General features: G+C 39.9%; 1 protein-coding gene across 1 annotated transcript in view; it reads right to left on the bottom strand.

Moving 5' to 3' along the window:
• Positions 1-1321: 1321 nt before the first annotated feature.
• Positions 1322-17321, bottom strand: part of RNF169 (ring finger protein 169) — a 64635-nt gene continuing 48635 nt past the window's right edge. The window contains exons 5-6 of the mRNA XM_012725654.1: positions 8199-8298; positions 1322-7757 (exon numbers count right to left, since the gene is read on the bottom strand). Coding sequence (XP_012581108.1) covers positions 6573-7757; positions 8199-8298 — 1285 coding nt within the window. The 3' untranslated portion in view covers positions 1322-6572. The remainder of the gene's footprint in view (positions 7758-8198; positions 8299-17321) is intronic.

Genomic DNA, 17321 nt, shown 5'->3' with positions numbered 1-17321 from the left:
AGGAGACAGAAGCCAGTGCTGGGTATGTTCCCACAGGCACTGCCTGGGCATTCTCTTAAAGCCACCACATTCCAGAAAAAAACAAAAAACAAAAAACAGCCCTCCAGCCTGGCTACTGTTTTAAGTATATGAGGCAGAGACTCAGCTGTCCACTCACCCACCCTCCCATCAAGGTGAATTTTTGCCTCTCAGCAACTATTCGATCATGTCCAGTTGTCTGTTCTTTCCAACTCGTGTGTAACCTGGACTTACATTACCAGGATTCAATTTTAACCCTAACTCTCTCATTAACTGTATTATATAGGACAGGTTATTTAACTTTGCCTATAGCATTAGTGGGATTTTCAATCTCTCTGTGTCCTTATGATGCTGAACACAAACTTTGAGGTCTCCAGTAAGCAAATTCACTTGGTTTCCTGCATTTTGTATAGTTGATGAAACATGACCTAGTCCTTGTTGAGTAAAATCTCCGACTAGATATGTCCAATGAATGGGGATTCACAAGTAATCATTGAGGCTTTGGGTGGTGGCCACCCTCCCTGTGGCCAGCGTAGTCACGTCCCAGCACACCTGACCTACCAGATAGCGCTTCATCCTCAGGCTAGTTCTGAGTCCATAGTCTGCTGGTGAGTGGCTGACTGCCACATTCTTCTGAGCATTCTCCAATTTTCTCTTTCACCAAGAGCAAATGAGAATAAAGTCTCTCCAAGATTAATTAGATAGGCCCATTGTTTTTCTACCCAAAATGCCCAGTGAAAACCGAGAGCCAAAACGTGATTTAGAGGCAGATTGTGCCTCAGAATCCTTGTTACCGCAGGATAACTCACACCACATTAGTCGGTACAGGGGGAAGGCTTTGGTCCCTTTAGCCCTTCAGGCTGTCTGAGAGATCCAGTTCAGAGTACAGCAGGAACCATACTGCTAGCCAAGGCCAGAGGGGAAAGGATAGAACCACCTGCAGCTGATTTGAGCCAGGGCCACAGTAAACAGTGTGGACCCAGTTTCCAGGCCCTGCATAACAGTCAGGCCCGAGTTTCCCATCTGTAATGAGGGCTGCCCCTTGCATCAAGCTATATAGGAATGAATGAGGGTGTGGAGTATGACCTGTCAGTTTAGGGCCCAAAAAACAATGATGTATTCTCACTATCTCCAACTAGTACATTGTTTTCTGCCAATAATTTTAGCAGCTATACACCATGAAAATCCCATCCCACCTCCCAATTTCTCTCATCATGCTGAATGCCAAAGCAAGTCGTTGCAATGTGGGACATCTCCCAGAGCAAAAGCAGCACCAAAGAACCACTGCCCATAGTCAGTCTAAGCTTAGCCCCAGTCTGTCTTCTCCAGAAGTAAGACTTTGAGTAGAAAAATAACATTCATATTCATGAGTTTGCTTTACTGTGTTCTCAACTTGGGCCTCTCCTCAAGCAGGCAAATATACAGTGAAGAATGCGCTTTGGTATTGTTTTAATAAACTACACATCATCCCATTTGACTCCATGACATTTCCTTGTTGGCAGAAGCATTCCTCGAAGGGCACACCCTGTTCTGAGTCCTCTGTCTTTGTCAAACACTCTTTATGATGAACCGGAGAAGAGGCAGTCAGGAGAGGCAGCCCATCAGGACCCAGGCCCCTTCCCCAATTCTAATGCAGACAGCAGGTTGAGTAAAACCAGTATACAATCCATTTTCTATTTCTAGGTGGGAGGGGTTAAGGACAACTGTGTTTGTACAGAGTTGAAAGTAAACAGGGTACCAAGGTGGAAAATCCATTAGTTGGTACTTAAGGTAAGTTTTTCCCCTTTCTCTCTCAGGCTTTATGTGTTCTGCTGGAGACTGAGGGTTGAAACCACTGAGGAACAGCAATTGCTACCATCGTTGGCACAGTGTAGAAGTGGTGGGACTGCTGCCAGTGTCCAAAGTGACCCTTGAGCTCTGGGGCCTGGTTTCTGAGGAGCGCGTTGCCTGTTTTCACTCTATGTCAACAGGAAGATGAACAAACCTGGCTTTACCTTGGCTTTGTCCAGCCAGTTCTTAATTTGAGAAAATGTGAAGGGAGCACACCCCAGGTTTGAGGTTGCCTCCGCATTTACACATTAAAGAAGCATTTACTCACAAAGTAAAATGTGAATTTTTTTCCCAAGGAAGGAAAAGAAAAAAGAAAGAAAAAAAAAAAACACTGATAATGTACTAATAATGTGCACAGTCTTGGCTCTTTTCCTTCATTCAATTTAACCAGCCTCTAAACTGGTGACCCCTGCAATGTCAAGTCCTTTTCTGTAGAATAATCTTCAGGAAGTTACAGTAGGTCACAATCATGGGTAAAGATGCATTTCTACATCTTTGGAGAAAGTCTATTCAGCAGCCTCTATTTCCTGAAATCTCCCTGCTACTCCTACCACTCCCCAAAACTGAAGGCTTTCCTCATTGTCATAAAACTCATACAGTTTATGCTCACTTCTCAAAACCAGACCAAAAAGACCACTCCATAGGCTGATGAGGAAAAGATTGGCTGCAAAGATTTAAGTCCTTAAGAAAGTACTTGATTTTCAAAGGAAAATGAAGGGTTGGCTAGTTTTTACCTGTAACCATTAAAATGACATTCCAATAAAAATATATCATTTCCCAAGATATATTTGCTTTACTCACATGACAGGGTTTTTTTCCCTACCAGATATATATTCAGGGAATATAGGTCCATTTTAATTCTAACTGAAAATAAAAATGCAAGAAAAATTTTAGAGCCTCCTCAATCATTTGGGGGTCCCTCTCACTAGCAAATTGTGTTTGTGTGTGTAACTTAAAAGTCTACTTATTTAGATCCTTCTGTTTACAGTGGTAAACAAGGAATAGGACACTGGACTTCATGACCCTTTTATCTTAGGCAAGAGGGGGGGGCTTGACTTTATTCATTCCAGCTATAACATTTTATGATTATGATCCAGTCTTCAATTTTTCTCCCTTCCACCTCATTCTCTTTTGGTAAAACTTAGAAAATGGAAATCAGGGTTATAATCAAGTTCACAAACACTGATCAGGATACTGAAAATGTTCAAGGCCACCTACTTGGTGCCAGATAATATTATAAGATCATAATAAGAAGCAGCCTTTCATTAGACCATTAACAAACTCTCCAGCCACACATACATTCAAATACATTTCATTAGACATTGAGCTCAAGAGCAGGGACTGTCCTTTACATCTTCATATCTCCATGACCCCACACAGGGTTGGCACAAGTTCGAAGCTCAGGAAATGTTTGTTAAATGGAACAGAAAGGCAACAGCACAGCCTTCGGTCATCAGCTTCACCAGTTAAACACAGTGGCACCTTCCCACTTTAGTCAATTTGTAATCATACAACAATTACTTAAGCAGCTTTAATCTCTTAAGGGCATTTTTTCTTTAGGGAACAATAACAACAAAAAAACCCAAAAACTCAGACGGCGTTATCACCAGTGCTTCCTCAAAGCAAAAATTTAAAAAAATTTTTTTATATGAAGTCACTTACAATTCTCTTGGGAAGCTTCAGCCAAGAAGAATTAATCTTTCCAAGAGGGGCCAGGGGGTGAATGCATAATCCCCTGATGGGACAGCAACCCAACAGGCCCAGAGGACCTCTTCTGGTAGGTACAATCACTTGGCCGTGACTATGTTCCCAAGGTATCTTCCCCACTCTATGAAAAAGAGCTGAGAGGCCCCTTCCCAGGGACCACCACTACCTGGATTTCCATCAGAATGACCTCCATCACCAGCCTCTCATAACTTCCCCTTTAATAACAATATAGAATGCACAAGCAAGGAAGTTAGTAGTGAACTGGATTCCAGTGATTTGCTTGCTTTCTAAAATCGTGTATCCCTCATTCTAGCTCACAGGCCCTCATCGTTCTAGCTTCCTTACGTGTCTTTATTCCTCCAAATAATTCATGCTGACAATTCCATTTGTGATCACACACAGAAGGGGGAGCTTTTCAGGAAGGGCTCAGCATCTTAAAATACAGGTAATACCTTAGTGGGGTTTTTTTCCCTCCAAAGCCTTAAAGATTAAATAAGCTTCATCCCTGTTTAACCTAGACTGCTTTGTCTGTGTCTGAAGGACTCCAGCTCGGTGGGACATTTGGAAAGGGACAACCATCAATGCCATTTTTGGCACCAGTAAGTAGGTTCAGGAGGGAAGTCAGTAGACTGGATCGGGCATTTGGAATAGTTCTCAACAAGAAGTAGCTTCTCATTCTAAACCTGAAGCTAAAACTTGTTGCAACTGCTATGCAATTTCTTAAAATGAAATTATTACTTTGGGGAAATATTTAAAATATATAATCTTTATCTATTAAAAATATGTATCTTTCTTCCAAAACCAAAAATCAGTTCCAACTAAAAAGTGTCTTTCAAATTACTGGGGACATAGAAAAAGGTGGCAAGTGGAAAAATACGTGTCTTTGCTACTACCAATAAGACTAGCCTTCCAAGAATATTTACTAAGCTCAAAAAGGAACTGTGAAATTGCAGTATCTAATGTTTTCTCTAAGGGCTTTTAGTGAGGTTACCTCCCTGTCCTCTGCAGACCATTGCCAACTTTTCTATCTTGGGCACTAGTAATCCTCCAGCAGCCTCTGGAAGGTATATGTTGCTGGTGGGGCAGAGAACTGAAATGGTGTGAATATCAAGGGATTTTAAAAACAGAAATCTGCACGTGTGCACAGAAATACTAGGGACACAGAACACATATTCAGGAGAGTGACGCTCCCCATCAAAGTGATCACTGAGGAGGTTCCACATATCTCATGACAACCACAATGCTTAAGACATCTCTGGAACGTCTCTTTGGGGACTGTTTTTGAACTGTACAAGGGTAACTGCTTTACAGCTGCCCCTCATTCATGCCTCTTGATAACCACCTTCATTTAAAGAAACTTCAAATAGTTTCTGACTAGTATTGAACTTAATTTTTTTCCCCCTATGATTATCCCCAAAGATTGGAGATTTGCCCAGAGAAGGGGTAGGGAGCAAGCAAAATTACCGAAGAATCTAAACATAATAAATCCCTAGTAACCATGATCAGTGAATTACTGTTCGGGACCTTACGTTCTGCTTTAATAAGGGAAGGAGGGTGCAATAGACGACCAATAAGGTTCTTATAGTTCTGATAATTTAGGAGTCTGCGTTTCTAGAAATTTCTAGACTTTGAGGACAGTTCCAAAAGTTTTTGCCAATGGCAACATCACTGGAAAAACTATGCATAATCTGCTGGGGCCACGCAAGGGGACAAAACACGCTGGGAAATCTAAGCTTTGGAAAGTTCATTAAAATGCCATGACTTAATAGTAACAGCTCATACATGCCCACCTGAGAGTCCCTAAAATCATATCTTAATCCTTATTCTCAATGAGCCCAGATGGGCAGAAGCACCAAGCACCACCAGGGATGCAAAAGACACATGGTGTCACCAGCTATGGAAAATAAACCCCACAGGTCCATGGGACTGAATTTACCAGCTGCATCCAGCTAGATACCTTGTTTCCAAAGAATAGAGTTCCAGCCCTTGCCTGACTTTTGGCCACACTTTTTGGATTTTAGATGAACATTGCAGATAACCCTTGGCCAAGTAGATAGCAATAATGCAGTCCAACTGTAGTTTATCTGACAGAGGTGGAACCCACCAGGAAAACAGAAGGCTGTAAACTGTGGGGGTGGGGACAAGTGCACAGCATTTGATTAAACTTTCAGTCAACCTTCTGGTGGACTTTGCACAACTGGTATTCAGCTTTTCCTGGCATGCCCTTGAGTTTCAATCCACTACAGCAACCTGTTAATGTGGAAAATCCATGGGATTTGTTGTCAGCTATACCATTTAGTAACTGAGAAAATCTGGCCATCTGCACTGCAGTTTCATCATCTTAAAACAGGTCTAATACCACTGACATGTAAGGTCTCTTGGGAAGACCAAATTAAACAATGACTATGAATGTGGCCTGTTAATCATACAGCATTAATCACATGTTGTTTTTTTTTAAACAGGGAATGTACATTAACTTTTGCAGACTCATAGGTCAACTGATTTCATTAGGCATATTTAGTTGTGGCAAGGGGAAGGAGGGTGGGGGGGTAGGGGAACACGTGACAACTTATCATTTTGGATCTGCCAAAGAACTACCCTGTTCTATTCTTTGAAAAGACAGAACTAATTTTTATCTGCAAGGCTGATGTAAAACACCATCCTACTGAAAGAAGTCAGGAGGTCTATCAATTTGGGATGGTATCCCCTCCTTCCTCTACCATGTTTAACTTTGACCACTGTGTTCCTGAATCTCATTCCAAGTGGGTGCAGTCAGATTCGACCCAAAGTCCACAGGCGGGTCACTTGGGAGGCGAGGAGTGCTTCTGGCCTGGGTCTCAAGGAGGCAGAGATGTAGTCCCCTTGGATGCAGACTACCAAGGGCCTGGACCCTCTCAGAACCATGTGAGACAGTGTTTTGCCATTAAAAGAAACCCAAAGTGAGAACACTCAGCTCCTCAGGAAAAATGATCAAGTCCAAAGACCTCTTAAAAATAAGAAATACTGCCCATTAGGTGCTACTTGGCTCCCGCCATGTTGCTGGACCGTAAGAGATACTGATCGACGCTCCCTTTCCGCCGACTCACAGTCCGCCTCTCGTTGTCAAACATGCGCTGCAACTGCAGAGCCAGCTGTCGGTCCTCTTCCTCCTGCTGCAGTTTCTGCTCCATCTCTCGCAGTACTGGGTCTGCGGGGGCCAGACCGACCTCACCACTGCTTTGTCGCAGTTTCTTAAGGGAGCCATTTTGTTCTAAGTGCTTAGTCTTACAGTGTCTTTTCCGGCCCCGACGTAAGGACGGAAGTGGCTCCTCACCGCGGCTGTCTGCAAGAACACCATTAGGCAGATCAAAATGATTTACTGTCTTCAGCTGTTTCTTTGTTTTCAGGACCCCACCCAAAACACTGTTTTTGGGTAGCACTGAATTACCTGCGGAGATTTTCATGGCAGTGCTGATATAGATTTTGTCTAAGCTGGCATCTGGGGTTGACCCTGGCCCTTCAAACTGTTCTCTTTCCAATAAAGTCCCACTGGCTCCCCCTTTGACTTCTGAAGAACAGCAGGTTTCCACGGGGATCTCATTGCTTCTTTTACTATCACTGCCCTGTTCTGCTTTTATTTGACTAACAGAGGGGAAATATTCAAGGTCAGTGGGAGTAGGCTCAGTATACTCAGAGAGCATTTGCCCACTGGACTGTTTTGTATTTAAAGCCATAAGTGGTTTCTCCTTGTTAGCATGGATAACTTCAGAGACTAGTAAGTCTTCCCCTGTTTCTGGAGCCAGAGAGGTGAGGGTGGCTTTTGAAAGGGTCTTTTTGATCTGTCGCTCCTGAAAGATCTGTTCCCACTTTTTGAGGATCCGTGGACTGGCCTCATAAGAAGTCTGCTTTTGCAGGCTTCTGTTTAGATTGCGGGGTGTTGATTTGATGATCAGGGGACTGAGCACACGACCATCAGGAAGTCTCTTAGGAGGAGTGCATGGTGAACAAACGATAGGTTTGAAATGGTTTAGTTCTTCAGAGATGCTGTCATTGCTTTCAGGGCTGATGGAGCGCTCTGGCTTGTGCAGGGAAGCCAAGGAAGAGAGGGAACTGAAGGGCAGGCGCTTTTCAATAGTTAAGTCCGGGGCTGAGAGGCAGCGATTGTTCTGAGTGGACAACAGAACACCAATGATGGGGTTGGAGGCTGGAGTCATAGTTGTGACCTGAAAGAGATGAAGATCATACGTATGTTAAGTATACATATATTTTCTTCATAATTCCTTCATGATGGAAGGGTAAAATTAAGAAAATGGAAAAAGGGTAATATGAGTCTAAGAAATGGAGGAAAATCCCTGACCTAAAAAGTAGATCATTTAGCAGAAATTCCCCACACACTTGAAACACAAAATAAAATAAAAAATCTGTAGAGAAAACAAGCTCATCTAATGACTTACAACAAAAAGGTTCCTCTACTGGTCATCATTTTCTCCATCTGGCTACTTATTCAAACTCTCTGCTTTCCCATCTGTTTGCAGAATTCTCCAACAAAACTAGCATGCCTAGGACCCATTCTCCCTTTACTCATCTGCAATGGTTTCTGTCATGGCAGTGTGCAGAGGTGAGGGGACAGAACTAGAGCACTCCAGAAGCTGCCTGCACTATACCTTGACTTTGCTAGTTGGTGCTGCTCTGAGTCTGCTCTTCACTCTGTCCTGTGCAGTGTCATTGCAGCTCTGACTCCTCTCCACCTTGGAATTTAGATTCCTAAAAAAGAAAAAATTTTAGCGAAGGAAAAAGAATGACAATCTTTTCTGTGTTTTCAAAGCCTCCCAACAAGAAAGACAATTTCCTTGGGCAGCTACAATAGAAAAAGAGTTAATATAGTAACGAGCACATTAGAGAACAAACCCTGTTAAAAGAGAAATGGTCCCCTAGAGAGGATATTTGGATTAAGCCCTTATTTCCAAATGAGACCCTGCTTAAATGAGGCTTTTTTGCTGGAGCTTAGAGAGATGCAGGATTACTTCACCTCCCTTAATAGGGTGGACACACTGTTAAATCACCTTTACAAACTTTTTTCCCCTCTTACGAGGCCCAAATCTCTCCTCAATCAACCTAAATCAGTCATGAAACAAACACTGAAGTACTTACAATAATGCATCGCAGTAAACTAAATTTTTATGTAGGGGTCAAAATTAAAGATAGCTTCTCCCTTGATTTATCACACTTTGGCTTTTAAAGTCTTAAATCTTGGAGTTTTAGGCCCTCCCTGGTGGCACGGCACATTAAAGCGCAGCACTAAGAAGCTAAAGCCACTTCAGCATGAGTTCAATCCCGGCCCGGAGGTGATCCACATTGGCGCAGCAGACCTCTCCTGACCCGCCCGCTGCTCCCCTCAGCAGTGCACTTCATCCATCTGCCTGATCTGCTCCCCACTCTGTCTCTGGTGAAGCCTCTCCCCACCCCTGCACCTCTAACCTGTACCCCAGTTCTGTATGTATAAATAAGTAAATCTTTAAAAAAAAAATCTTGGAGTTTTAAGAGAATTCAAGAACAAATCATTTTTTTGTCTTCACATATATTATTCATGACTTCATAACCCAAAACTTATCATAGTACCTATAATAAATTATGAATTATGTGTAGGTGAGTGACACCCCACTAAGGGTGACACATTTGATTATCTCATAACTCACCTTTGTCTCCCATTCTCTTGCCTAATATGTATCTGGTAAGAATAATTCTTTTATAAATGTTTGCAACTGATATTTTACCCTCAGAATTCTATTAAACAAGCATTTAATACACACTTACTATGTATTAATAAGTATTATCTAGGCACTGGGAGTACAGAAGAGAGTGAGATATAATCTAGGCATTTACAGAATTACTTCCAATAGGGGAGACAAATGAGTAATTCAATAAAATACAGTGAAAAGGTGTAAAAAAAAAAAAAGCATCCCTAAGAGACAAAATATAGCATAAAAAAGTTTAATTACCTGGGGTAGAGTGAGAGCAAAACTGAAAAAGGCTGCCAGCAGCATATGTATTTTGAAAGATAAATAAGAATTTGCCAGAAGTCAATATGGAGAAATAACCATGCAAATGATCCTAAACAGAAATTATTTCCTTAAACCTATTTAGCTTTGGAAGGAAATACACTGTATCTACTCTCTTAGGCAGCTAAAAAATTTCACTCTGCCAGGATTAGCTCAGAGAAAATTTACAAAGGAGATATAAAGAGGTACATTCCCAGGATGCCTCTCCATGACAGCCAAGACTATCCTACCTCCTCACAAGGCTTCTGTCCCAGGATTTCTGAGTTATTCCTCCCATTCAAAACCTTCTCATCCTATATCTCATGACCATATCACCTAGCTAGATGATGATAACTAGCATATGCTATAATATTAATAGCAGACAGTAGTGACCAACCTACACCATATGACTACAAAACCATGAAAATTCAACAGTGGACCTAGAAAACAATAATGTGGGTTTTGTACTACCCAGTTTGAGATTATTCTGGAGCAGGTATAAAATTTCAACATTATCCCATAAAGTATAAAGAGCAGCTGCTGAGAAGTCAACTGGTTTGTATTTTAGCTAGAACAGTATTAAAATTCATTTGCATTCTCAGAACTCTCACAGACTGTCAATGTGTTAGGTCACTCAGAAGTAAACTAGGATGTAGATGAAAAATGCTGTGAAATATCACACACCTGTGAGAATGGCCTACATTAAAAAAACTGGAAACGGGCCCTCCATGGTAGCACAGAGGGTGAAAGCATAGCACTAAGAAGCTAAAGCCACTTCAGCATGAGTTTGATCCCTGCCCCAGAGGTGATCCACATGGCATGACAGACCCCTCCTGATCTGCCCGTTGCTCCCCTCAGCAGTGTACTTCATCAGTCAGCCTGTTCTGCTCCCTACTCTGTCTCTGGTGAATCCTCTCACTGTCCCTGCACCTCTGGCCTGTACCCCTGTTCTGTATGAAGAAAGAGAGAGAGAGAAAGACTGGAAACAACACATTTTGACGAGCACACAGTAAAGAACATCTGTACAGTTGGCAGCTATGTAAGCTTCTACAGCCTTACTGGAAAAGAGTAGGTAGATTCTCTAGAGAACTAAACAAAGAAATACGGTATGATCTAATAATTCAATATCTGAGTATTTAACTGAATACAAAAACACCAGTTTGAAAAGATACATGCACCCCTTTATCTATTGCAGCGTCGATCACAATAAATAGCCAAGACACAAACACAACACCCATCAGTGGGTCACTGTAGATTAAGAAGTTGTAATACACATGACACAGCAGATCTCTCCCATCCTGCCTGGGGCTCCCCTCAGCAGTGTATTTCAGTCAATCTGTCTGTTCTGTTCCCCACTCTGTCTGTGGTGAATCTTCTCAACCCCCTCCCACCCCACAGACACCTCTGACCTATACCCCAATTCTTGTATGCATAAATAAATAAATCTGTTTCAAAAAAGTTGTGATACGATGGACTAGTGTGGATTATGGGCGTTTTGGTGATGGGTGCAGTGTGGTAACAACACCTGAAGGAGAAGATCTTATACCTCTAAATCATAAACAGTGCTGTAAACAAATGTTAACTCAATCAAATAAGTAGATTTTAAAAACTCAAAGAATTTAAAAGATAAATGAACGCCAGGTTAATACCTCATAGCCAGATGTATCTCAACCACTGTAAGAATATAAGGAGGGTGATGCTGACCTTATAGAATGAGTTGGGAAGTGTTTACTTTAAATTTTTGGAAGAGTATGAGGATTCATGTTAATTCTTTTTTTTTTTTTTAAAGATTTATTTATTTGTGCATACAGAACTGGGGTACAGGCCAGAGGCTCAGGGGCGGTGAGAGGCTTCACCAGAGACAGAGTGGGGAACAGAACAGGCAGATCGACGAAGTACACTGCTGAGGGGAGCAGCGGGCGGGTCAGGAGAGGTCTGCCACACCATGTGGTCACCTCCGGGGCAGGCAGGGATCGAACTCACGTGGAAGTGGCTTTAGATTCTCAGTGCTGTGCTTTAACCCGCTGCGCCACCAGGGAGGGCCTAATTCTTTTTTAAATGTTTGATAAAGCCATTAGTGAAGCCATCTAGTTCTGGATTTTTCTTGTAGGATTTTTTTTTTATTACTGGCTAAACATTTCACTTTTTATAGTTCTGATTAGATTTCTCTTTCTTTTAGAGTCAATTTAGGTGCTTCTAGGAATTTGTCCATTTCATTTAGTTTAATATGTTGGCATAAAATTGTTTATTCTTTATAATCATTTTTATTTTTATAAGGATAAAATGTCCTCACTTTCATTTTGGATCTTAATAATTCAAGTATTCTCCCTTTTTTCTCTTGATCAATCTAGCTAAAGGTTTGCAAATTTTGTCTACCCTTTCAATCAAAAGAACCAACTTTTGGCTTCATTGATTCTCTATTGTTTACCCATTTCAATTAAATGAAATGTATATTTTACTATTTCCTACTTTTGCTTGACTGTGAGTTTAGTTATCTTTCTATTTCCTAAGGCAAAAGGTTAATATTTTTCTTCCTTTTTAATATAGGCTTTTACATCAATAACTTTCCCTCTGAGCATTGATTTTATAACATGTTTTAGCATGCTGGTTTTCATTTTTATTATTCTCAAAATATTTTCTAATTTCTCTTCTAATTTCTTTTTTATTTTCCTTCTTTTTTTCCTGAGCTCTTTTATGACTCCCCCCCCTTTTTTTTTTCAAGAATGTGTTACTTAAATGTCCACATATTTGTGATTTTTCCCATTTTTCTTATGTTACTGGTTTTTAACTTAATTATATTATGGTCCAAAAGGATACTATGTATTACCTACTATTTTTAAAACTTACTGAGATTTGGAAAAAAAAAAAAAACTTACTGAAACTTATTTTATGGCCTAACATATAGCCTGTCATGAAGCATGTTCCACGTACATTTTAGAAGAGTAAGTGTGCCGACATTGTTGTGTAGAATACTCTATATATGTCTGGCAGGTATAGCTGGTATGTCCAGTATTGTTCAAAATTTTTAAGTTCTTGTTTAACTTTCATATGTATGTTTTATGCATTACAAAAAATGGGTGTTAAAGTCTATAATAATGTTAAAATACCTACTATTCCCTTCATTCTGTAAATTTTCATTTCATGTATTTTATGGATCTACTATTAGGTAAGGATGTATAGACAAGTGCATTTTCCTGGCCCTTGTATCATCAGACAATACCCCTCTTTGTAGCTTGTAACAATTATTGTTCAAAAATTTATATTGTTTAATACAGTACAGCTACTTCAGTCCTTTTTGTGTCACTGTTTGTATAGAATATCTTTTTTTATCCTTTCACTTTCAACCTCTTTCTGTATTTGGACCTAAAGTCTCAGCATACATTTGGGTCCTATTTTTAAAATTCACTCTCACAAACTCTGTCTTTTAACTGGAGAATCTAATTCATTTGTATTTATTGAAATTACTGATAAAGAAGGGCTTCTGTCATTCTACTATTTGTTTTCTATATGTTCTATACTTTAAAAATTTTTTCATTAACATCTTCTGTGTTAGATATTTCCTAGTATACATTTTCATTCTCATCTGCTTTCTTTTAATTTGCCTGTAAATTATTTTCTTAATGGCTGCCTGGAGTTTATAATTAACATATTAATTTACAATCTACTTCAAATTATTATCAACTGAAATTTAATAGCAGACAAAAAATTTTGATCCTGTAGAACTTTATCACACTAAGAGTTACAAAAATTATGAATGTGAAATATTGTATATACCATAAATATAATAAACAGATGTTATCATTACTATTGTTATAGCATTTGGTCAGGATAGGAGGTTTCAAAATGGTGACTAAGAACAACTCTAACATACAGTATCAGGCATAGAGTGGATATATTCTAAAAATTTCTTACAAATAAATTAAAATATCTTTAGAAATGCTTCTCTACTCCTTAAAGAAAGGAGACATTAGGACTCTGTCAAGCACAGTGTTAATATATGCTTTAAATGTATTTTATCTCATTTAATCCATAAAGAAACACTGTGACAGGCATCATCATCTTTAATTAGATAAAGAACTTAGGGCAATGATCTTTCCACAGTTGAAGCCAACGATGTAAAACTATCTTGGGCTCCTTCTACTGCAGCACACTGATTTTTCTTTCTACTCTACTCTGCCACTGAACAAATTCAGAATGTGTCTGGAAGGTCTCCTTCCCAAACACAAATGAAATTATAAAGAACAACTGACTTAAAAGTTTCAGTGCTAGGAGACCAGATTGCTTCTGACTTGTCTTACTTGGCTAAAAATAACACAACCACAATGAGTTTGACATACAAAGAAAGAAAAGGGGGGGCAGCCAATATAAACATAGCTGGAAAGGTGTAAAAGTAAATGCTTGTAAAAAACTATTTAGAGGATTTTGAAGTAGTAATTAATGATAGAAAACTTTTGGCACTTCATGTTTTTAATAATCACTTTCACAAACTCACAGCTCAATAGTTTCTTAAGCAAACCATTAGGGTGTTACAAGTGTGAGAGGACCATCCCTAGGATGAAGACACCTAGTCCTTCTCTCCTCCCCCAAACTTGAATGAAACCTGCAGCTTCCTTAAGACTAACTGTAGTTACTACCATGCCCCCGAAATGGGTGAACTTTTGTGTCGCTCCTTCCCTTGCTTATTTATGAATTATCTGTTATTATTTAGGATTTTTGAAGTGTAGAGTTTAGTGATTTTTAATACAGTCATTTAATCATCACCACAACCAATTTTAGAACATTTCTATCACCTCCATATAGAAACCTCCTAACTTTTCATTATTGTTGCCAAAATTTCTCCTCCTCCAGCCCTAAGCAACCATTGATTTACCTTCTGTCTCTACCTATTTGCTGATTCTGAATATATACTAGTATCCTTTCGCTGGTGGATAGAAGCACTGTTCAACAATTATATCCCAGAGGCCTAGCATAATGCAAAAAAGCCTCCAGTCTCTCAAGCAGCAGGGTAAATGGACAGCTTAATTATCTCTGTAGCAACCTTATGGTTTTGGAACAAGGTAGCATATAAATTATTAAACCACCAGAAGGAAGGCAGCTTTCTGCAGCAAAGGCAGACATGTCAAGCCAAGAACTGAGCCTTTTGAACTAGGGCTGTGATAACAATTTGACAGAAAAAGTCTAGGTCTATAGTCAATGGAGACCTGAATTCCTGTTCCAACTCAGTCCCTCTCCTGAGGTGAGGTCATGGGTCAGCTACTTAACCTCATTGAGCTGTATTCTCTTTATTCATAAAATGGGAATAGTACTATAAATCTTGTAGCATTAATGTCAAAACTAAATGAAAATATGTATTTAAAGAAGTTAACACGGCAGAAAGCACAGGAAAAGAATTAGTTCCCCTGATGCTACCCTCTCACCACCCTGCCAGGTCCCTAGTACATTCAGGTTCTGAAATGGCAGACATTACTGATACTTCTAAAGTCTTTCGTCATTCTCTTTACTAAGTTCTACATCATTTTTCTTAAGCTGTTCTCCTTTCCCCAACCACATTTCATTACTTTAACAAGACTATCCTCCTAATAACCAGTCCCATCCACTGATTTGCTTCAATTTCTTTATCCCTCCCCCCAACAAATCCCTCTTTCACATGCCCACAACCCACCCTTGTGATGTCTTTTTTTTTTTTTAATATTTATTTATTGGCCCTCCCTGGTGGCGCAGTGGGTTAAAGCACAGCCCTAAGAAGCTAAAGCCACTTCAGCATGAGTTCGATCCCTGCCTGCCCCAGAGGTGACCCACATGGCTCAGCAGACCTCTCCTGACCCGCCCGCTGCTACCCTCAGCAGTGTACTTCATCAGTCGGCCTGTTCTGCTCCTCACTCTGACTCTGGTGAATCTTCTCACCACCCCTGCACCTCTGGCCTGTACCGCAGTTCAGTATGCATAAATAAATATTTTAAAAATAAATAAATAAATAAACAAACAAACAAGAGATTTATTTATTTATGCATATAGAACTGGGGTATAAGCCAGAGGTGCAGGGGCGGTGAGAGGCTTCACCAGAGACAAAGTGGGAAGCAGAACAGGCAGATCAATGAAGTATACTGCTGAGTGGGCAGGTCAGGAGTGGTCTGCTGCATACCATGTGGATATGGATCACCTCTGACGCCAGCAATGAAGTGGCTGTGGCTAGCTTGCAGTGCTGCATCCTAACCCATTGTGACACCAGGGAGGGCCCTCTTGAGATGTCTTTTAACTGACTATCTTGTTTTTTGCTCAAAGCCCCCTTTCCCTCATAGTTATCTTCTGACTATTCCTACGGCAGCTTCTGAATTCTTATATTTTTTACTGAACTATCTAACTTCTCCCCACCCTTTTCTTTGATGTCCTGGTCTCATTTCCCTTACCCTTTAGAACTGCTTTAAGCCATTTCTACACATTGGTTTTAGAAATGGGAGGACTTTTAAGAAATAAATAAATAAATAAATAAATAAACAAACAAATGGTTTTAAGAAACCATTTGGTAAAGCCTCTTACCTAGGACGTAGGTAGGATACAACAACCTGCATTTTATGAAGAGGAGTTCAATTGATTTTAATGCCACTCACACTGTCACATCCTCCCTAAAATCTGTCCTAAACTAGTCTCCCTCTCCCGACTCCATCCCCTGTCCCCAGCCTCTCTGGCTTTGCCTCCTCATTTGTTCTAGAGGAGTCCTTCATTATCATATCACTTATGTGTCTGTCTGACACCTGTTACCTGAGAGTTTTTATATTCTCACTTGCTCATTTTAAGGGAGGACAACTCTATCTTATTTCATTCCAACATTGACTGGGCACACTTTCAACACTGTTTGGTCTGTCAGTTGATCTGTCTATATCTTGTCTTATACTGCTAACTTTACAGTGTTCTTATTATGTCACTAATTTTATAGTCAACTAATACCTAATTTATATTCAGTGGAACACAGATCTTTCTATGACAGAATCTACTTACTTAAAGAATCATTAGCTATTTCTAATGCATTAGGAGGTTAAAGGCAACTTTATAAAACCTTCACCAATATATTCATTAGAACCCAAACCCAACCCCATATTAATCAAATGGAATCTAAAGTAAAAATAGCCACCAATCTATTCTCCATAGTTACCAAAGTTCTCCCTCCTGACTATGCTGCAAGTTTAATAATCAATTCTGACAAAGCCCCAATTTAATCAACTTCCCCATACAAGACTTTTCTTATTCAAATATTCCATTAGTGTTTAATGAGCTGCTACTGTATGCCAAGTAGCATATCAAAAATTGCAAATATAAAGGCAAATCAGCTTTTATTTCTTCTTACAAGGCATTTAAATCTAGTGGGAAAAGATGGGCAGAGGCATCATAGAGATTTATAAGAAGGTCATGTGAGGGGAGAGAAGTAGCTGTGGGGTGTAGTGTAAAGAGTTAAGAACCTATGCCTCTAACTCAGCTTCCTACTACTACAGAAATCTAAGATTTTAGAAAGTCATGTTCTCTTTCTGCGCTTTAACCTTCACATCCATAAAACAACAGGATTAGGTAAAACAATAGTAAGGTCCATTTTACGGACCATTTTAATTATGAGTCCATGTTATGAAAGAAAGCAACAAAACAGCAGCAATATTCACCAAAGATTTATCATGAGCCAGAAATCGTGCTAGGCAACATTTAAGAAACAATTTTTAATGGGATGGCAGTGCTGTCATTACAGTATTATTTTCTTTCTTT

The sequence above is a fragment of the Condylura cristata genome, unplaced genomic scaffold, assembly GCF_000260355.1.
Source record: "Condylura cristata isolate star-nosed mole 26May11 unplaced genomic scaffold, ConCri1.0 scaffold00015, whole genome shotgun sequence".
NCBI lineage: Eukaryota > Metazoa > Chordata > Mammalia > Eulipotyphla > Talpidae > Condylura > Condylura cristata.
The sequence above is the reverse complement of the archived record's forward strand: the minus strand, read 5'-3'. Positions and strand labels throughout refer to the sequence as shown.